General features: G+C 35.7%; 1 protein-coding gene across 3 annotated transcripts in view; it reads left to right on the top strand.

Annotated features, from left to right (window-relative positions):
- Nucleotides 1-220: 220 nt before the first annotated feature.
- The window catches only part of TFEC (transcription factor EC), a 93,767-nt gene continuing 71,236 nt past the window's right edge, over nucleotides 221-22,751 (top strand). For all 3 annotated transcript variants that reach the window (XM_042816226.1, XM_042816227.1, XM_042816229.1), the window contains exon 1: nucleotides 221-461. In XM_042816226.1, coding sequence (XP_042672160.1) covers nucleotides 261-461 — 201 coding nt within the window. In that variant the 5' untranslated portion in view covers nucleotides 221-260. The remainder of the gene's footprint in view (nucleotides 462-22,751) is intronic.

The raw sequence follows: 22,751 nt of genomic DNA on the forward strand, positions 1-22,751 counted from the left end.
TTGTTAAGTGAATACCAACGGTTTCTTCTCATCTTTTTTTTTTTTTTTTTTTTTTTTTTTTCCAGTAGTGTGTTAGGGACTGTGTCCTTATGGATGCCCTATAACCATTACATTAATTTGGTTTTACATTTAAGGATTTTTTCTCTTGCAGTAGTAAAGGTACATTGTGCAAGAAATTAAATTGCTTCCTTTATTTTCTGTGTATGTTTTACAGTGATTTTTTCAGCTCTGCTAATTGTGGAAAGGGAAGAATTAAAGCAATGCTGCAGGCACTGCCTGGACTACAGTTTCAACTCAGAGGAAGGCTACGGGATCAAGAGTGGACAGAGAAGTATTCTCAAGAAGAAGCCCATGCACGTTACCCACAGTGCCACATGCCACTCTCACAATACCCTGGGTTCAATGGATTTTTGCCTATGGGAGCACAGTTTTCATCAGACAAAGCTCCAGCAATCTCAGAGGTACCTATATTACCAGAAGACATTTACAAAGACTATTTCTGAATGCTGTTTTATCTGCAAAAAATTATTCTTAATTGTAACATAATTAGCTCATTTTTGAAGAACATCTACATGAAATCCAGGAGGGAGGAGAGGGATAAAACTGTTGGAGTTAATATTTTCTAAAAAATATATAGGACAAGCAGATGCTAGACTATTAACTAGGTCTTGTACCTGTTCTGCTTAAAAACATGTTCCTTGATTTGTTAATCTTAGGACTGACTCTCTAATGATCTAGGGCTGACAACATATCCCATCCTTCTTTTGGACAGTAGAATGGCCCTGGAGATTTCCTTCCATGCCATACAGCATTTACAGACAGCAACCAGGGAACAGGAATGGGGTGGAATTCTTGCCCCCTTACCCTGTGGGGGGGCAGGCAGCTTCACGTTGATGCCAGGAGGGAGGAGATGCTGCCTCCTGGTAGATCTGTGCCTGCTAGGTAGGTATTGAAAAACATATTGAAGTGGGACGTAAATGTGGTATTTCAGATACCACACGGTGGCAGCTGTTGATAAAGGCTGATACCAGTTTGTTTTTCATTTTTTAAACCGAGGAATGCTGAACAGCAGCTGGCAGACCATCCAAGTAGTCATTTCACAGCTTTTATATCAGGAACGTTCTGATAGCTTGATGTCTGATGTGTTGACCCTTTCTTTCTCATTTAGCAGAGGGAAAGAAAAGGTAAGCAGAGATCCAGCCACTATTCAACTTCTGGATCCAAACAATGAATATTTTAAGCATTTTTCTCACTGCTAATAAACTTTCCTTCCAGTTCTTGCCACTCCCTTTCTCTTCTGGTCTCCCGCCACTCTTCTGTTCCTCCAGTATTCCTCAACACAGCCTGAAGAAAAGAAGTTTAAGAAAAATAATGAAGTTTTTATTTATGCCTTACAGAATTTCTGCCCCTGTGGGCATTTGTCTGCCTGTCTGGCTAATGTGCTGTAATAAATCTACTCACTGCCATACATACACATATCATCCTATCAATCAATGAGAGGAAATGCTGAGTATGGTGAGCGTTAACAAGAGCTCAGAAGGGTCAGTGCACCAGAGCACTACACTGGCATGCTACTTTCCCTACAGGCTGCTTTAACCAGAAGATAATAAATCAGGTAATGTGTAGTTGGCACCATGTTTTTTTTTCCAATCTCCTTGCCTTGGCAAAAGAACATTCCTATCTCAACATTTAGGACAGTACCATCCCTTCTCTGGATCTTGATGAAAGGCAGTGTCCTCCTAATGCCTTTGGAGTCCCTGAGTTAGATGTGGCAGGTTGGGCTGCTGGAGGAGCCTGCTTGCAGAGGTTAGTAGTGATCAACAGGTGCTGAAGAGCCCATGCAAATTGCATTTTGCTGGCTGGAAATCAAAAGGCAAAGAAATACGGGAAAAGGTGAAGAAAAGTAAGGAGGGGAATGTGGGGAAAGGGAAGCAAGGGAGAACGGGAAAAAGAAAATATGAAGAGGGAAACAGTGAAAAAATCAGGAGAGGGAGAAAGATTAAGGAGAAATTGGGGAAAAACCAAGTAAGAGGAGAAGAAAAGTGAAAAGAAATGATAATAAATAGATGTGGAAATTCATCTATTGCTGGAGAGAAATACCAGAAATATGTAAAAATAGAGGAAGCTAGAAATACTCCTGTTCACACCAGTATGTACAATATCTCCAAAACACCTTGAAGATGATCAAGAAAAAAAAATTAAAGACAGGTTTCAGGATTTAAACATGAAACGATGCCTCATTCATAATTAAGTAGCAGTGTTTATGTTACATTCCTACAGACAGGGCGACCTCTATACATGGTTTCTTCTCATGCATTTGCGAGCAGCCAACATGCAATTAAGGACTGATTATTATTGTTATGAACCAAGAGTCATGACTGAGTAAATTTTCCACCAGAGGCTTTACAGCAAAACCAATCTATCCTCTCATGGCTGTCTGAAAAGTGAAGAAAGATTTGTTGAGAAGAATAGAGCAATTATAGATCTTTGAGAAGTTAAAAAGCCAAAGTGGGTTAACAGCAAGTAAGGGAAGACCATTATGCCTTTCTGAAAGTCTCACATTTTCTTTGCATGCACAGAAGTTCTGATGTTGATAAGTGTAGCATGCTTGCATGGCAATAAAATGATAAAAAATCTTAATGCTGTTTTACACAGCCTAGAGCCAACACTAATAAGGAATTCCTGTTGAGTGAAGAGGTACCATCAAATACCGCTGAGAACACTGAGACCAAGGATAAGGTAGCAGGAAAGGGTTAGCTTGATATTTTAGAACAGCAGTGCCTAAAAGAATTCAGAAGCTGATTCATTTAGCGGTCTTTTTATGTGACACAAAACCTGGATCCAGATTAATCTCTCATTTGATCAAGGAGAAGCTATACTTTCCAGGAAGGTGGAAGTACCAGGAGTAGTAAAAGAGATCACATAATCATGGAATCGATGTCTTATTTTCTCCTGCAGTACTGGTAAGCAACATAAACTAAGCAACCTTGTTTTAGCAAACATCTGTACTGGAGATTTTGGAAGAAAATCTAGAGGAATGTTGGATGCATTTGTAACCCCAAAATGATGATTTCTAATTTTCAAGCTGTGGGCAAGGGCACAGTTCTTACTCTCAGTGATACACTCTGATGCCCTTTTCAGAACATTGTTCCAGTATCATAGTAAAACTCCCCTTAGGTTCTGACTAGCAACACCTTTTTAGGAAAAATCAATTTTCTTTAGGAATGGCTTTTATCAAATATTAATTTTGGTGAAAAATTTAATGTCCTTTCTTCTTCAAGCAATCAATCAATGTAAACAAATTTTGTGGTATTTCAGATGATCACTGAAGTTGATCCCTCCTATACATTTCAATGGATACCTTTGAGTGGAGGTTAAAGATATGTAACATTTAACATGCATATATCCTTCTCCAGCCTCTCCCTTCTCAGTGGCATGCCTCTTTGTTGTCAGAGATACACTGTGTGGGAGGAAGATTATACACATCCCTTGTAAGGACTGCTGACTTCTTTTAAGTAAAAAAAAAAAGCAATATTATATTAGAATAATTATCATTGCTAAACCCAGCAGCCATCGTTAAGGTATTTACACCCAAAACACAATATTAACTGGAAGAACTCCTTTGTTATGACAGTATTTATAAGTATTAAAAGGTCATCATAAATTACACAAGCATGGATAATATGAACTTCACAAAGAAGAAAGGTAATGCAGTTTATGGAAAATTAACTTTGTCAATTTAACCTTTCGACTGGCATGATCAGATTTCAAGTTTGGTTGATAGGGGTAAGTTTGTTAATATCATATAGTCAGGGTTCTTTGAATTTTTAATAAGTTTATAAAATTAACTTGCCATGCAACAGTTGGATTAATAGACTGAATAGCCAACAGATGCAAAAAAGAATTTGGAAACTGAGGAACATTTCTGGTTTGGATGTAGCAGTTTGCAGTAACAAAATAATGAATTTTTCACTCTGTACTACCTAAACGTTATCAACTAATGAAAACTGCTTACATGTGTAGGTAACTTCATCGTTAAAGGACTGGAAATGAGTATACCAGAGAAATAGGTGTTTTTTCATAGTGTGTACTATAATAAGAGTTAAATAACTGCACTACCAGAAAATGCATGAAAAGCTTTATCAGTACGTATCAAGGTGCAGGACTTTGTCCTGAGAACCTGTAACTTTGTCAAGGACCTGGGAATTAGGGAGCTTGATCAGCTGGCATTAGGGAGTTGCCAGCATGGCATTGTAGCCAAAAGAATCATTAATTAATTAATTAATAATTAATATGTATAAATTTATATTAATAAATCAAATAGGACCAGGGTTATTGTTTTCCATGTGTGTTAGGTGTTGATCAGATCATTACAAGATGCTGTGTCAAAGCAGTTTAAAATACTCAATCTACCATTTCTGTATGAGTTACTACAAAAAATAATACCGTTTCAGTGACATAGGATGCCAAGAAGGCTGGGAGATAAGAATCTCTCAACCTGACCCGTAAATTACTACATTTCTGTCTGAAATAGTTCTTCTGAAGCTGCTGGGGTTTAATCTTAATACTCTTAGAAAGTTTCTATGGGCAACATTTTGTATTTAGAAACACAACAAGTCTGGTTCACATATTTATAGGAGGGAAAGTCTTTTCAGGCTTTTTTACAACATTCTAAAATTGGCAAACATGTTATACTTAAAAGCCTTGTGCTGCTTACATTATAAATCCTGTGTAGAGAGTCTCATTTACCCAGTATTTACTTCATTGACATCTTTCCTGTTCCTCTTCTGAAGTTCTCTGCTGATTGCATTGACTGCCCACATTATTATTTCACATAACAATTCAAACACTTCCTAAAGCTGATTTTTTTGTTTGGTGTTGTTATTTCTTTTTAGTGAATAGCTACATAATTTGATAAATTTTAGTACACTGAAAGAGAGAACAGAATGGCAGTAGTTTACTTCTCTTGCACAAGTAGAACATCTGAAAGCATGAAGATGAGGTGTGTATACAAGAACATCATTTTCAGATGGAGGTATATATCTCATCTGTCTCTCTAGGCTTTGCAATATCTTGGTAGATCTTTGCTTAGGCCACAGCTCATGTTTAAATGAAATACTGGTTGCATACAGGAACATATGGATGCTTAAATTAGAAGTGACCACTTGTACATCTGAAATAGATGCCGTGGTAACTTTTTGTTGGCAGCATGGTAAGCAGGTCTTTTAAGACTCTATTTATCTAGCTTATCTTAGGCTTTCAAGTAAGATGGGTTACATCATCAAAGTGCCATTTTCCACCTTGTTGACAGAAAAATATATGTAGATTAGCTTGGATATATGCATCTTAATTCTCTCATACACAAAAAATGTCAAATGAATTCCACATCCAAGTTTTTGAAAGGATAGAAGTTTTGAACTTTCTTGATTCCACTTTATCTTAGGAGCTGATGCTTGAGGGTTAAAATTAATTTTATGTCAAATTACTGCAAGTAACGTAATTGAGGTTGTTATGATTTTGAAGTCTTCCTGAACTAGTTGCTGAAATTATCCAGCAGCACAGCTACCTGTATTTTCAGTGAATCCACATAGATTTATTCATGGTAGTCATTTGAAATATATTCCTTTTTAGTTTTGTGAACTATAGTGTTATTATTTTTTTAATGCAATACATTCAGTACTGATATTCAATCTTTTTGTTATTATTTATTTGGTATTTATTTTGGTATTTATATTATGAGAAAGAGTATATAGAGAAGAAGAAAGGTGGAAATGAGGTGAAGAGAATCAGAAATAAGAGGGAAAATGGAAATGGGAAGGAGAGCAGGACACATTTTGGAAGATCTGGAAAGAGGAGGAGTAGAACAGAGAGCAAAATGTAGGGGTGAGTGGGAAATAAATAGATCTGTGTAGGATTCTCAGGCTCACTCATTATTTTGTAGACTTATAATATCTCTTCTTTTCTTCTTCTTTTCAAACTTCACAGACTTCATCTTTTTAACCTTACAGTGTGTAAAGTCCACAGTCACCATTCTTCCTCCCATATACCTCATCATTTTTGTCATTTTTTTAGAGCTTTTTATTTTCACTATGTCTATTCTTGCACACACCTCCTCACATCTGAGCACAGCTGTTGACCTACTTCTGTGTGATAATTCCTGTAACATGGAAATCACTGATGTCTCTGCTACTGAGAGTAAGTTCAGCGGGTCCATCACCTTCATCAGCTGAAGGAAGCGTTAATGCTGGAGCACTTTGGCTCAAAATTAGAATTGCAGGTTACAATTCTCCAAGGACTAAAAACTGTCTGCTGTTAGGATGGTTCAGTCTATAGAGTATTGTGATTGTATGAAAGAGGCCAAGGACTGTTAAAGACAGGTCTGAGAAGCAAAATAGTCATGCTTTAATCACAGGATCTCTTGATTCCTTCCCATGTATTTTCAGTGCAGAGCTATGAGCAGCAGTGCTCGTATGTCCAGGACATTTCCTGGCATGACAATCATCGTCTCGGCAACTCTTCAAAGAATTCTTGGCACAGCTTTGCCCTATGCCAACTACTGCTCTCTCTCAAGAAGATTTCTAATTTATAAGGTTCTGGGACGATTCATAATTAGCACTTTACCAATAGTGATGCTCATGTAGAGGGTAAACTATTTGCAGACATAAATACAAGATTTTCTATTACTTCTGGGGTTAGCGAACACTGCCATTCCCCAAGCACATAAATTTTAGGTATTAACAGTCTGCAACTGGAGTTTTAAAAAGTTTTGCAATTCTATAATAGAAAATCATAGTGGAAATGCTGTTGGCCTTACGTTGAGGGTGTGCAGGCTTTTCTAGTGTTAACTAGATGCACGAGATGTTATTTCTTGCCACCTGCAAAACAGAAAATGAGTCAGCTTCTATGGCTTGCAAAATGGACCAGTATTTTATGAAACATTGGCCTAAGCTTAACAGGAATCCCTGCTTGCTGCTGACTTCAGTGGAAAGGAAATCACAATGGGAGTTAGGAGTCCAATATAAATTTTTACTTGACAGCTCTACAAGTTTGAACTGACAAATGGCAGCCAAGCAAGAAGTAGTCAAGTTCTTCTGCTTGGGCCACAAGGGAAAGAGGCACTTTAGAGCAGTAATGCTAGTCTCTATGACAAGGACTATAGTAACTGAATTTTGAAGACTCTTAACTGTTGAGATATTAAGTATTATTCACTGCATAAGTAATTATATAACAGATGACATTAATGATTCTTATGCAAGTGTTTGTTAAACCTGTAATTCAGATTTAATGAATAACCAATGGTCTTTGTTATAAAGAGAAGGAAACCACACTTCATTTGTGAGATTAATCTTATTTAAAGCAAAAAATTCTCTCCCTGAATAGCTGGTGGTATTCAGCCTAAATTAGCATCTGCTGAACTGAGCAGTTGAGCTTCCTCTGACATTTATTAGAACAAATGCATAAAGGCTGTGCTGTGGCAATACCATTTAATTGTCAGGGCAATTAGTTGCCACTTTGGATATCAGAATTGCTGCTGAGTTAAAGAAAAAAAGAAAAGAGGTTGGTTGTTACGAGGACCCAGCAGAAATAGTTTCATTTTTAACTGGAAATTGTGTCTGAATTTTATGTTGCTCATAAAAGTGAGAATCTGGTGGCACAGACTGGACCCAGGCTTAGCAGAGGAAAAAGTAATCACTTTAACAGTGGTTGGTCTTCTTTTTATGACTTCAAACCAACCCTGACTTTTATAAAAAATATGTAAATCACCCAATGCTAGGGGCAAAGTCCCTGTAGTGTTTATGGTTCCCTTAGAAAAATAAGGAGTATTTATTTTCTTTTCAACTGCATTCATATATTAAAAATAAAAACCCTTATATTCTCATGCATTATTCTGTGACCCTTAGCTCATTTGTTCTGCAGTTTGTGTAGATCTCCTTAAGCAAATCAGATGTGCAAGCTGTCTAACAGTTAAACTCTTATCTCATACTTACTGTAGGAGCCTTCTTATTTTGAAAAATACACATATGGTTAAGTTATACTCTTCCAGTGTACAAGTAAACTCATCATTTCATAAGAGAAGAGGGCTCTTCAGTTGCATTCATTTATTGTTCTTGTTCCTGTCTAATGGTTTCTAAAGATCTTTGTAATCAAACTTCATTTACATGCCATATAGAGTTACCATAGTAGAACCAGAGAAAATTCCATCGTGGAAATGAAAGTCTGTTTAGGTCAAGACTCTGATCACAAGTGCAATGTCTGGAAGCCTGTACTCTGGCAGCTCGTACAATGGCTGGCCTTTGGATTAATATAGGAATGCAGGGCTACAAGTCCCTTAATCTTCATAAAGAATGACAACCATCTCTAAATGGCTGGAGTCTCAGTGTTGTGAATCCTCCCTCCTCCCTTTCTTACTAAAGCAGGATTTGTTAATTTCAGATTCATCCAGATGAAATTCAACAGCCTGACTTCTTGTGTGTTTGTAAATTCTTCATCGGGACAAATCTGAGATTGAAAACTGAGATTTGATTAAGTGTTTCTCTGATTTATAGAGGGGAATTTTAAATGAAACGCTAGGAAGAAAACTGTAAGGTTTTATTTTGGGTATGCTGAGGACCTCTGGGCTATGTTGTGATTCAGATGCAAAGAGGGAAAGCTTTGCTACCTCAGCTACCATTTTTTATGTGCATGCATTCAAAACTACTTCCACCCCTCTCGAAAATCACAGTATGTTTTTATCATGAGAGATGATTCTGTCTAACTAAATGGCCTGTCTCCTTTTAGAGTAGAGCCAGACAAGGGTAAGTTCATTTAGAGCTATATTAAAATTAACTTAAAATTAACTTCTGTACATTATTTTCCGAGCAAAGATCTTTGAACTTTGGAAGCCAGCACTTTTCAGCTGTTTCAGGACATTAAAAATTCTCACTACAGACAAAATTCTTACAATCTATAGATCAATTAATTTAATATTACTTTATTTTCTTGGAGTGAGGAACAAAGACAAAGATGAGTGGAAACTCCAGATAATTTCTGCAGTTAGTGGAAATCAAACTGAAACATGATTGAAATAGTGTCAAGATGTAAAGATTTGTCAGTGTCTTGCAGTCCAGCAAAACAGCAGAGGCTGAAGATGATCAGATTCAAGAGATTGCACACTTTTGGCTAATTTTGAAAGTCTGGAGCTGAACAGACCATTTTCTCAGTCCTCTGAAGTGCTGACATGCATAGCCCATAATATGAGTTATTTCTCTGAGAGAAATACTTCTCTCAAGTTCTGCTTCTTTCTACTGCCAGTCCTGCTACTTCTAAATTCTTGTTGATCTCTGGGATGTTGTGATCTCGATTAAACAGTCTTTCCATATATACAGTGCTATTATCTACCTGCATGATTTTTCTTCAATGGTAAACTTACATAATAAACAATCTTTAATAATCCTCCTGGATAATAAGGCTTACCATTGGAAGTGCCATATTTTTACTTTTCAGGAATTCTTATCAGTTTTAATATTAATGTTGCATGTTAGAAATATGCAGTCATCAATGATCATTTACAAATCTTCTAGTGTCCACAGTATTTTGAAGAAGAGCACGTAGTTGTACTCAAGTATCTCCTGAAATGCACTTTTCCAGAAATGAAGAACATAATCATTGTCAGTAAAAAAAAATTGTGTCTGATATTTTGCTTTATATCTCCACTAGTAAGGAGAAAAATTAAAAAAATATTTATGTATATATTTTTCTGTCCTGATTCAAAGCTCACAGCTGGTTCTGGATCTCTGAAAACATCTTCAGTTTGGGGAAATGCACCGCAAGCTGTAGAGACAGATACTCAAATGCAGCGAAAATGAAGTGATTAACTGCCCATAAAATGCAGATACAAGATAATCAACTACCAACTCATCATAGATAAATGAATACAAGGATTCTCTTCCACAAATTCAATCTCCTGCTGTTAAAAACTGCAGTCTAGAAACACAGCTTTGGCTTCCATGGCACTTTCCACCTGTAAATAGTCATACTTATCCCTTCTCAGGAGACAGCTACTTGAAAAAAATAATTTGGATCTGTGGGATTGCTTAAATTTCAGAGGGCTGAGAACCATACCAAATTAGTAATGGAGGAAAGTGTAACAGACAGAAATTGCTCTGGTGCTCTTCAAAGGAGAATATCTGTTGTGAATTACAGCAGCTTTTTAAGGTATTCATAAAACCAAAAGGAAGAAAAAGATGCTGTTATTCTCCAGCCATGAATGTTTTCAAAGCAATGCAACGAGCAGAAGTTGTCAAGAAGGCAAAAAAAAAAAGCCCTCCACAATAACCCCCCCCCCCCCTTTGGCATTCCACATCCACTTATTTCATCCTGGTCTGCATATTTATTTTGAGTTTAATTTGGTACATGTAGTGTACATTTGCCAAGGGATTTTTTTTTGTTGTTCTTTTTTTTTCTTTTTTTTCTTTTTTTCTATTTAAATCTTCAGTTCCAAAGCTATGTTTTAATCCTATTACTGCTAATTGAGTGAAGTCTGCAGTCTTTTTGAGTTAGGTGAAGTTCAAGTTGTAATTGGTATCAAAGAAAGGCACAATGCAAGAACTGAATATTAATATTTAACTCTTGCCATTTTACTATTTCCACTTGAAAATCACAGCAGTGGTTAAAAGACCTTTTTATGAGTTCATGAGGGTAGTGAATTGGAGACTATGGGATGAGATTTTTCATTCATGCAGCAAGATTAACAAAAATTGCTTTGTAAGAAGTGTAAATGAAATATTATACCAGTGCCCAGTAGTACTGGTTAGAGCTACAGGTCTCTCAGTATTCCCATTATGAAATTTTGCCTGTAGGTTAAGTAGCTGCACTGCAGAATTTTGCTCGAGGCTAATACAGCATACAAGATCCTAACCCAGGAGCTATTTTGTTTCATATCTCCTATTTAGACCTTTGCAGATAACTGGAAATTGTGCCAGTTTTAGATGGCATTTTGGATTTGAGTACTTTCTAAATAACCGTAATTCCAAAGCAGAACTTCTCATAAGATATGCATACAATGATGGATTAATTGCTTATGACTGAAAATAAGGACAAAGACCACCCAGGACGAAGACCACCCCTTTGATTTCAGATCCCTAAAAAAGATCATTAGTTTGACTAAAAACTGTTCAAAGACACAAATTATATATATTTTTTTCAGAGATTATAGAAATTAAAAGAAAAATGGCCATTGACTTGGGAGCTTTGGAAATAATTTTCTCCGTGATTAAAAGAACATTTAGAAAATCAGTTAACTAAGATTTTCTGAAAGTTTTATTTTCTCCATTATCGTGACTGTTTTTTTTATATTGTCTCTTGCTTTTATCATACCCGTTGTAATATTTTATATTTGCTACTGTAATTTTTGGTTTGCTGTAATCAATGATTTGAAATCAAACGGACAGAAAACACTGTGGGGAAATAATTCCAGCAGTATGGTAGCAGCGGCTATATTCTCAGAACTGCATCTTCCTGAAATATCAGTAACACCAGCAAAAGACACAATGCCTAAGAGAAAGAAAAATGATAAGAAGCAATGCTGGAATTCACAGTAAACAAGCATGAGATCAAAACATAGAAAGGGAGCAAAAAGGAGAGATGAAAAATTAGGCAGAAAAGAAAAATTGAAAACACCAGAGCAAAAAAGACATAGCTGGAAATACTGTATCTCCATCATCCATTTCACATTAGATGGGATAAAATGTAATAATTGTTGCTTATTTTTTCTGCTGAAATTGTTGTCCATCACATGATCACTGCAGATAGTCCAAGTAAATCGTTTGTCCAAAATACATAACTATCAATGGCAGCAAAGCTGACTACAGAGTGAGATATTTGACTAAATCCTTGCTCTGTGCAATGCGATTTTGGGGCAAAATACAGATAATCTATGCCTTAAAAAATTATCATTTATATGCTAATTTGCCATTAATATTTTATGACATCTTACTGCAGACTTTGTTGCATTGGAAAACGTTGCAAAGAGCAAAACTCAGATCCATTCAGATCTGATCTCCTGAACAGATCTCAAAAGCTTTCTGAAGCAAATCAACCATTTTCCTGTGTTTTTTTGCGATTTTGTTGTTCACTGGTTTGTTTCTTTTTTTTTTTTCTTTTCTTTTTTTTTTTTTTGAGAAAATAATCTGAAATTAAAACTAAATTGGAACCACACATTATATATAAAATTACATATTTCATTAGTGCTTTTACATACTATGGCAAGATCTCTAAAGAAGAACAGACTTTCCATTTTGTTCATATCTAAACTACAAAACATTGAACAGTATCCTTTTTTTTTTCCTTGAAATAAAAAGTTGAAAGAGGTTGATTGCAGTTACAGGCCAAAAGATGTGAATAATTTAAAATAGGTTGTGTTATGTCTTTAGGCAACATATGATCTCATATACATAAAGAATGAAAAAAAATGAACTTAACAACAATTTGGGCCCCTCACTGCAAGAAAGATATTGAGGCCCTGGAACGTGTTCAAAGGAGGGCAACAAAGCTGGTGAGGAGTCTGGAACACAGGCCATATGAGGAGAGGCTGAAGGAGCTGGGAATGTTCAGCCTGGAGAAGAGGAGGCTCAGGGGAGACCTCATTGCTCTCTATAACTTCCTGAAGGGAGGTTGTAGTGAGCTGGGGGTCGGCCTCTTCTCTCGTGTCATTAGTGATAGGACCAGAGGGAATGGCTTCAAACTACGGCAGGGGAGATTCAGGCTGGACATGAGGAAGTATTACTTTTCAGAAAGGGTGGTCAGGCACTGGAACGGACTGCCCAGGGAGGTGGTGGAGTCACCGAGCCTGGGGGTGTTCAAGGAAAGACTGGATGTTGTGTTGAGGGACATGGTTTAGTAGGAGCTGTTGGGAATAGGTGAACGGTTGGACTGGATGATCGTTTAGGTCTTTTCCAACCTTGGTAATTCTATGATTCTATGAATTTCTATTGGACTTACAGTTTAGTCTCAACTCTGTTCCCGCACTCCATCAAAAAAAAAAAAAAAAAAGTTGGCTTGAATGCAAATAAGCAACGCCATTCACCTTCTGCTACTGAAGTTGTAAATTTTTTTATTTAAATGATAAGATTAGTAGTTTCAAGACATTTCACACAGAGCACTTGAAGTATGATTCAATTCATTCAAAATCAAACTTTGAACTTTTTTCTCTAGTTAGTAAAAGCCAACAATATCAGAATAAAAACATTCTGCTCATACCTTTTGGGGTTTTGACTCATTGCCTCCAGCATCCTTTCCTAGCTAGTTATCTTAAGTAATTGTCTGGCCCCCACTGGCATTCTGATAACATCGCATAAATTTTAAGGTTTCACCTCTCGCCATCTCACAGTGAAGGTTTCATATTTTACAGGTGAAACTTTGAGACATAGAAACAGATTCAGAGCCTCCACCAATACCTGAGTATATCCTGTAAATATTTTATATCTAATTAAGGTTAGTTGCCCAAATCACCCTCTGTGGAATGGAGAAAGACAAAAGATAAGTGTTTGCAGTGGAAAGACAATATATTTCCTGCCTCTGTAAAGCATCTCTCATAAGTGTCAAAAAGTGAATCACTTTCTGGAGGTCTTTTCTCTGACCATTGTCCAGAAGAAACTCTTTTTATTAACTTAGACTAGATAGGTTTCTCTGAAAGTTGAATGTCACTTGTGATGTACACTCAGAATTACCCCGGGACTCATATTCATGCAGGAAATTGAACCAAGCTCTTTGAAGTCTTTGTTCAGCAGGTAAGCACTGAGACTTCTAGCAGCCTTGATGGACTTCCTCCAAAGAATTTTTCCACTTCCTTTAAACCCAGTGAAGTATCAAGACTCTTCTACTTTTCAAATCAGTAATGCTTCATTTTTTCACAGAAGGCTCTGTACACACTACATCAAATAATGCTCCAAAAGTTATTGTGGGATGCTAAAACTCATGTTTTAGGGTAGTAGTATGGGCAATTAGTGACCTGCATAATTGTAAGTTCATCTTTCAGCTTTCTGCTTCTCTGATGTTGACCTCTGGTAGAAATAGGGCACAATGAACAGGTGAATGTAATGACTTTCCATTTCTAAAGCAAAGTATTCCATGTTAGATGCTGTATGTCAATTATGTGGAGTATTCACAATGTAAAAGTGCTTCCTGTGGTAGTAAAGCAATAAAACAAACGTAGTTTTCCTGCAGGCTGCATAAGGACTGACACGCACAAACTGACACACATGTGACCAATTCCAAAGACTACCAAAAACACTTTGACTTCGGTAAGGTTTAGTTTGGGTCAACGAAAGCAGCAGTTTTAGAGTTAGAAAAATAATAATTCTATGTTCAAAAGAAAAAATAACTCTGTAAACATTTTGAAAACATCCCATCCATTGATAATTCCCAGAGAATTTGCATGATCAATATACTACGCTGATTTGTATTTAAATCATTGTTAAAAAAAAAGAAAAACCAACATCCTACATGAGTTAGTATTTTGGATGACAGATAATAAAACTTAAAGGGAAAATAGTTCTTTAAAACCCTGTCTGAGTGAATAAAATTGTACATAACAGGAAAAAAAAAACAACACTCACATGCAAAATTTTTCTGTACTCCTATTTGAAATCTTTCTACAAACTCAGGTCTCCATGTGTACAGGGCTAGTTTAAGCACATTTCCTACCAAAAGAAATGCTGACGTGATTCCCTCACTGCTGTGCTACAGTTAATGGGCTACTCTTGTGATAATAGCAATATTGCTTCTAAAAATGTGATGACCCTCTGCAGATAGAAAATTCTTTATCTGCCATCATACATATTGAATGGGGAAAATAAATAAATAAATAAATAAATAAATAAATAAATAAATAAATAACAGCCCAACTCAAGCAATGCTAAAGCACTTCTTCATGGATTACAGGCTTGGAAGAAATGAGGCTTAACTGGAATTTATTCTCAAAAATGAAAAATAATAAAAAGAAAATCTCTTTTAGAAAGAATAAACTCTTGACAGTTATTTTGTCTGTAGTATATGTGTCTACAGTAAAATAACATATGTATAACATATGCATGTAGAAATTTGTAGAATCAAAACCTGTGAGGAGTGGCCCACTGTATACATGGGCCACAATAAATATACATATGAGCAGTTACGGATACCTAACCTTTGTGACCAAAGAGTCTAATCTCTGTCTGTTCCTAATGGATCATTAACAATTTCATTAGAAATTCATTAGAAAAGATTGTTGCAGTACAGTGTTTGCTACAATATTTTACAACATTTGCACCTTCATTTAGAAAGCGAAAGCAAGTGGCTAGACTTGACCCATTATCCACTGTTGCAGAAGATATAATTTCAGATCTGAACTCCTAGATCAGGACCTCAGGCACTAAAACTGAGTTTCTCAAGAGTGCTTAAATGACTTAAAAATACAGTCTCTGTTACCTCAGTTAATTTATAAGTCCCAAATTATGCAGCAAACAGAAGAATCCATATTTATTTTTTGTTTAATGGTAACACCTAAATCTTTCTGATATGTCAACAACATTAATGTAGTTAACTTGAAATTCCAGTTATTGCTTTCTGCAGTTCTTTCTTTCACAGCTGGAAGATGAAAGTGGATTTTTCTACAGTTTAAGTTCCTCTGAATATTATTATATTCTTAGCCAGTTATGCAGTTTCCCTGCTACCATTGTTGGCTCTATGCAGCCATTTGGTTCATTGGCTTTCTTTACAGCTCTTAAGTTCATCACGTATGTAAGTCCTTTCAGAAATATCCGCTTGCAGAAAAGAGAATATTCCCAGGTGAATTCTTAACAGCACTCCTCAAGACTTAAATAAATATAAAATACATCTTTCATGCAATGTGTTTCATTAAGTAAGACACTAAAATTTCTATTATTAGATGATAGTTGGCATTTGCATCACACAAGCCATTGACTATGTGCTTGAATAGTTCCTAATATTTCAGAAATGTAATGGTTAAAAGATGATCTTGAAAATCCAATTTAGTCTTGATTTAATTTTCAAATCACATTTGATTTTCAATTTTTTTCTTCATTATTCATAACAAGTGTTTTACTGCATCTCTAGTACACACACTCCTAAAACCTTCTCTAGCCTTTCTCACTGCTGTTTTCTACATATTTAGATGACAGAATTTATATTCCTACTTTTCAGTTAATTTTAATATTAGAGAGTTGTTCCACAATAATGTTGCAAATTGTGAGAAAAGTCAATGTTTCTTGCAAATGATAAGTTTTGCTTAAAGAGTATTATTCTGTAGTTGCTTACCTTCATATAATTGAAGATATGTGGTCTTATAGATCTTACCTTTTCTGGGATTCAAAGGAATTCATCATGACTCCTTAGCTCCTCCAAAATCAGTTAGAGAGCATTGTATTTTGCTTCAACCCTCAGATTTCTCTAAAATTTTCATTTTTTCAAGGAAAAGTACTATGGAACTCAAATTTCTCTGCCATTCATAAGGAAAATGTCAGTGATGCTTCTTCAGGTTTTGTTTTATTAAATAAATGAGAATATATTGAATAAGCTTCCTAGTGAAGCAGTGTTCCAGGAGGTTCCCTATGGCATCCAACATTTTTTCAATTTTTTCCATTTCCAGTGCAGCAATATTTGATCATTTTTAGCACAGCTTTGTAAAGAAATGTGATATTTTATGACAGCAGCTGCCATCAGTTTGCTCATCGTCAAGCTTTCTTTTATGCCATCTCAATATCTCTTGAACCTGCAGACCAATTTCAAAAGAAGCACCTTGAGGTGTCATGAAAATCTGAAGGTGGGCAGGGGAAAAAAGCACGAGTTGTACATCAGAGAAAGCTCTTAATGAGTCCACCAAGTGTGCAGATGTGAGTGAGAGAAGCAGGCCTGTGTGGACTTGTAGGGCTGGAGCTTGGAAGCCCATGTACCACCATATCCCTTGCCAGACAGCACATAGGAACATCGCTTGGAAAGTGCTGGGTGGTGGCTGTGAGAAATAATCCAAAATGGGGGATCCTGGAAAGAAAGATTCAAGGGCAATATGAGAGGAATCCACAAGAAGAGGTACTGTATTCCTTTCACTACATTCAGTACAACATTCAAATTAGACTGAATTTATGTAACACTGTCATGAGATAAGGGATGACTGCTATATTTTGAATTCATTCAGAGCACACACTGAGGTTGATTTTCTGTTGGTATTATTTTTTCTGCAGGTTGTTAAAGCAGCCTAACAAATCAACGCTTTTGACTTGTGTGTTGAATTTTGAGCAGTCTTTGTATTTAGTTGCTATGCTTTCAAGGTTCCATACATGAAAACAGAAGTACTTTTTGCCTCATTTACCTCATCAGAGCGATGCATAGTGCAGAAAGTTCGTTGAAAATACCATTATTTCTTATAATACAGAGTAGAAATTAAAACAAGAATAGAAGTAATTCCAGTAATTATGATTTAGGCAAAATCCCTAATTAATGGCACAATTTTAAAATTGGAATGGTAGGATCTTGCCACTATTAGAGCAAGTTATACTGCTTATTAGATTAGAGAGAGGATCTGAAAATTAGACAATTGCCAGGGTAAAAGCTCAATTTCTGAATCACTCGGCTGAAAGACAAAATATATTTGTTAATATCACTAGTTTCAGAATATCCTTGCTGTATGGCTTTAAGAAGGTTGCTGTAATATTTACTGTATCTCCTTTATGGTATCACTGAGTGGATGTTGAACTTGTTACCACTTTGGGAAAAGAAGTATTATTATACTAATACTACACAGCTCACAATGGGATCAAATAGGCTTAAGTCCACATGGACAACCTAATCAGTACCTGCATACAGTTAAGAATCAAGTTGAGCATAACTTGGATCTTCTTTTCTGTGCAGTTTTGTTGATGTTTGTGCTTTTCTGCAAGTTCAAAGCAATTTCTCATGTAGGTTATCAACCCTTGTTTCTGTTCTTCACTATACTGAGTATCTAGTGCAAGTTCAAACATCATCATTGCTCTTGGAGACCCCTTATTAAAGTGTTCTGAATTAGTAGTTAGATTTTAATCTGTAAGTTGTAATGGACCTATTCACATATGAATTTCTGTTCTTCCTGATAACTTATGAAAGAAATAATTTATGCTTCCTACTGTGTTATTTATAGAGAAACGAATCTAGAAGAACTCTGAAAGACCTCTGCATTTGGTTACTCCTATTGAATTTTTCAGGAATTTCTATTGAGCTCAGTAGCAGAGCATTTTCAGAAGCCTCAGCCATAGCTGAAAGAGGTCGTTGTCAAAAATTTATTGGCTAATTCTGGTTTCTTGAACCAGATCAGGGCCCCAGCATGCAAAGAATTAAACAGTCATACAGTGAACTCCTTCTTTAAAGGCTGTACAGCTGAAAAGGACGTTATTGACAGATAGCACTTCTGAAGTCTCAATGCCAACTTCAGCAATATGGAAAAAAATATAGCAGTGGAGAAGATAGCCATAATTATTCAATGCAGAAAACCTAAACAGTATGTTTAGTTGCTGAAGACAATATGTTGCTTCCCAAATTAAGTAAAAAATTGAAGTGTCAATGAATGTCGCTGTGTGCAATTATACCCACATGGAGGAATTCAGCAACACACATTTGCTTCATATGCATTTCCATGTCAGAGGTCATTCTGTCAGACTGCCCCTCTGCTACCATCTCTTGCATAGGAACAAATTAGAAGGGTGTATTTTGGTGGGAAAGTGCAGCCTTTATTGCTCTACCACTAATATCTGCCTCTTAAGTCATGGGCCAACAGAATAAAAAAGGAGGCATTACTTTCAGAGCAGCTCTTGTAACTTTACATTTGAAATTTCAGCACTAGGAAAAAAAAGTGTGTAAAAAAGCTTAAGCTTTTTTAGATTCCTGTGGAGGAAAAAAATGAAATCTATAAACAAACTTCTTTCATCTTCCCCAGCTACCCTATGCTCCTGGGTGTTTAACAAATGCTTATATAAGACTTCTGTAATTATTGAACTGTTCTTCTGACCTGGTTCTTGAAGGATATTGGATTTCTGTTATCTGCAAATGGAGATGAGATGTTAGATCACCTGAAGTGCTAAAATACTGCTTTTTTTTTTTTTTTTTTTTTTTTTTAAATAGATTTATTACAAAATTTCGTCTCATTTTTTCCCCCAGTATCCTGCACTTCAGCATTTCACATTTAGCTCATAATATATCTGTTCAGTGTAATTCAAGGCTGACATTCCCTAGGTGAAATTTTATTAAGCACTTTTATGACTATGGTACGATATTACAAATGAACTATTTTCTCTGAAAAACAATAACCACATAGCTGGAAAATTATTTGGGTACCTAATATTATGATTTAAAATAATTAAAGCATGCTCTCTACGACTGCTGTTTTCTGTTTATCTCAATTATCATTTTCTGAAAGGACCTCTTGTCTGTGCACACTGAATCTCAAAGTACCCTCTGAGGACCTAGTTTAACACATCTCTTTAGCTTCCCAATTTTCAGAAGAGCCATTGATTTTACAGTTGGCAGCTACACTGCTGTCACTACGAGGAGCTGGAATTATTGCATAGGATCAGCTTAAACAATGGGGTGTACCTAAGTGTGAATTGGCTCTATGCCTTCTGTTTTGTGTCCCCCCCCCTTGTTTTCCCAATTTCCCAGTTTTTCAGAAGTTGGACTGTGGGTATCTGTGGCAGCACAGAATAACAAGCACAGGATTAGTGGCTGAACTTAAGAAACAGACATCTTCTTTCCCATTTAGGATGAAAATGAAGACAGTGTTAAGTATGTGTTTTTTAGAATTGGAAGTCCATGAGCAGTGACCGAGACTGCAAGCAGGAGCCTATAACCTCACAAAGCACAATTTTATTTATTTACTTATTTTTTGTATTCTCATAATTCTCTTTATTCCCTCTCTCTCCCTATCTCTATCTCTCTGTCTTTTTTTTTTTTTTTTTTTTTTCCCTTATTATTTTTTGGACACAAAAATATTCCAAGCACTAAGGTCTGTGTAGGAATATGATATTCTCTATTTGTTAATTACAAGGCTATTTCTAGAAAATCTCTCATAGATCTGAAGAGATACACACATCTCAATTCAAAAAAGATCCTTTCTGACAAAAATGAAGAGTAGGGATGGATAGGGAGAAGAATGAATTGTCTAATATAACTCTAGTTTCTTAAAACACAATAAAAGCACTAGATACTGTTCTTGTAAATAAAGAGACAAGCATGTAGGGAAGGAAAAATGAGTCACTGGGACCAGTGGCATGCACAAAGAAAGAAGAGGACAATTGTAAAACATTATCTATCCCAGTCTTAAATCTTCTTCAGCCTCTGTTGTACGAACTTGACTGAAAACATTTTAGGCAAAGCTTTAAAAGAACTTGGAGGACTGTACAAAAATGCCAAGAATTGGATTAATTGGCATAATACAAGGTGGCTGGGCACAGTTGGGGAAAGTGTCAGTGTAGGGAGAATCCCCACCAAGTAAGACTGTCTGTGCAATTAGCTATCTGAACTCTAACCCTTCCAGAATAATTAATGAATAACAGAGGGGATCAAGACAAAGACACAAAGTGATTTGGTGGGTGCTAGCAAGTAATACATCAAAGAATGCTGGTAATTGGCCCTGTGGCTTTCATTCTTTGCCCTATTTCTTTCAATTCATTGACTCAAAATAATGGGTTCAGGTTCATTATCAACAGGTTTTAGCTGCAAGAGCACAACACTTCAACAAAGCTATGATTGTAGCAGCACTGGTGGTTAAGTAAAAAGTTGTAGGCTGTAGCACACTCCCTTGAAAGGGAAAGTGGCAACATAGTGATAAGCTTTGTCTTACATGAAACAGTTGGCATTCACAAATTTGCTCTGAGTTTTCTAAGACTTGGTTTTCACTGAGGTTACAATGCTGGAATACAGCTGGTATGGGCAGGTATGTATAACCACTTTGAATTATATTATAGCAGTGGCATCTATATTTTGTTCCTTCAGCTATAAGAAATGAAATAGATTTCTTGACACCATGTGTCACATGTACATGACATTATTTGCATACTGATAGAATTTAGAAGCTTTTTTTTCTATGTTTTTGGAGGTATTACAGTAAATGGAAAGTTAATTATTTCTAATCCCTAAAATATGTTCTGATCTGCAAAATTTTACTGGTGAATTTGAAATTTATTATTATTTTTTTTAATAAAAATCAGAAATGGAATCTCCACTGATCTGTTTTGTTTCTAATATAAATGCTGTTCTAAGATGTTGATTTAGCTGATGAGTATGTATTTAATTAATTAGAATAACTTTTCTTCAAGTATAGCAGAAACAGAATGTTAGAGTAGCTTCTTTATCTGTCATAATCAGTGGAAGAACACAGCGTATTTTTGCTCCAGTTTCATATTGCCATCATTGTTCTTTCCTATTTACAGCCTGTAGTATATATTGGCTTTTTTGTTTGTTTTTATATTTGTTTTCCCACCACAATAAATGCAATTGACTTTATACTAAATACATACACTGGTTAAAAATTGTTATCTTGATTCAGTATTTGAGAAACATTACAAGTGATTTAAATTTTAGAAGCATGCTTACGAGTTGGATGTAAAAATTATTTTTCCTTGAAGATAAGAGGCACTGTTTTGAATGTGTGTCCATAACAAACACACAAAGTGCCATAAATGTTTAAATCACTGAACTGTGCCTTGTAATCTTATGGGTAGCCACCTAATAACTTCCCACTACCTCTGAGAACTCTGTTAGTAGGCATCTGCTGGTACAACAATGATTTGTCTGCGTGTTACATGTCATATTCTGACCTCCATTATATCTCTGTCTTTTTGAAATTGCTTGAACAAAGCTTATCCATAATTTCATTTCAAGAGTACCATATTTTTTGAAATGAGAAAGTAGTCTTCAATAATAACAGTAAAAGCTGATACAACTTAAGGCATTTTGTCATGATTTTGGTCCATTTTCTGCAACTAATAATGAAGTATGGAATATTCAAATGAGGGTATGATTCATAAGTTTATAAATACAGCAATAAATATATTGCATGACCAGAAGAGTCACCCCCTCTAAATACTGTTTAAAATAAGGTCATCATAGATCTGTATGTAGTGCTCTTGTGCTGTTATCTTTGGTCACACAGATTCATTCATTAGAATACATGCTTTATTCATACAATTTGAACAGAAGTGTTTTGGTTTTGGAAGAACAAAACTTCATTACACATCTTCTAAAGTGAATAGTTGCTTTTGATAAATTCTAAGAAACATTTCTTCACATTCTTTTAAGCTTTAAATATCTGTAGTAAGATACTGCTCTTCACTGACAACATTACATGCCTAACGTGAAAAAGCCATAAGAATATTTGCTTTTCCCGTTCCCTGATTCCAGCTGGTTTTGATGGAGATTTCTTGTGTAAATCTTGTGATGGCTTAGACAATATGTGAAACACTGTGAAAAAAATTCAGTTGTTTTCTCTTAAGCTTAAGTTCTAACTCTTATGGAGATTTTCTGTTTATCTTTTTGCATGCAGACAAGGATGCAGTAAAAATATATCTTCACAAAAATTGTTAAATGGCAAACACTTTATAAATGGGTGTTTAGTCTTGTCACTGCTGCATGGTATAAAAACACATATTTTGAAAAACATATTTCTATTATGAAAAGCAATATTCGCAGTGCTTTCTGTCACACGTATAACTCAAGATCCTGTGCTGGCAAAATACTGGTTGATCTTATCC

This window comes from Centrocercus urophasianus, unplaced genomic scaffold (assembly GCF_019232065.1).
Source record: "Centrocercus urophasianus isolate 14NV4802_14NV808 unplaced genomic scaffold, USGS_Curo_1.0 seq_15, whole genome shotgun sequence".
Lineage (NCBI taxonomy): Eukaryota > Metazoa > Chordata > Aves > Galliformes > Phasianidae > Centrocercus > Centrocercus urophasianus.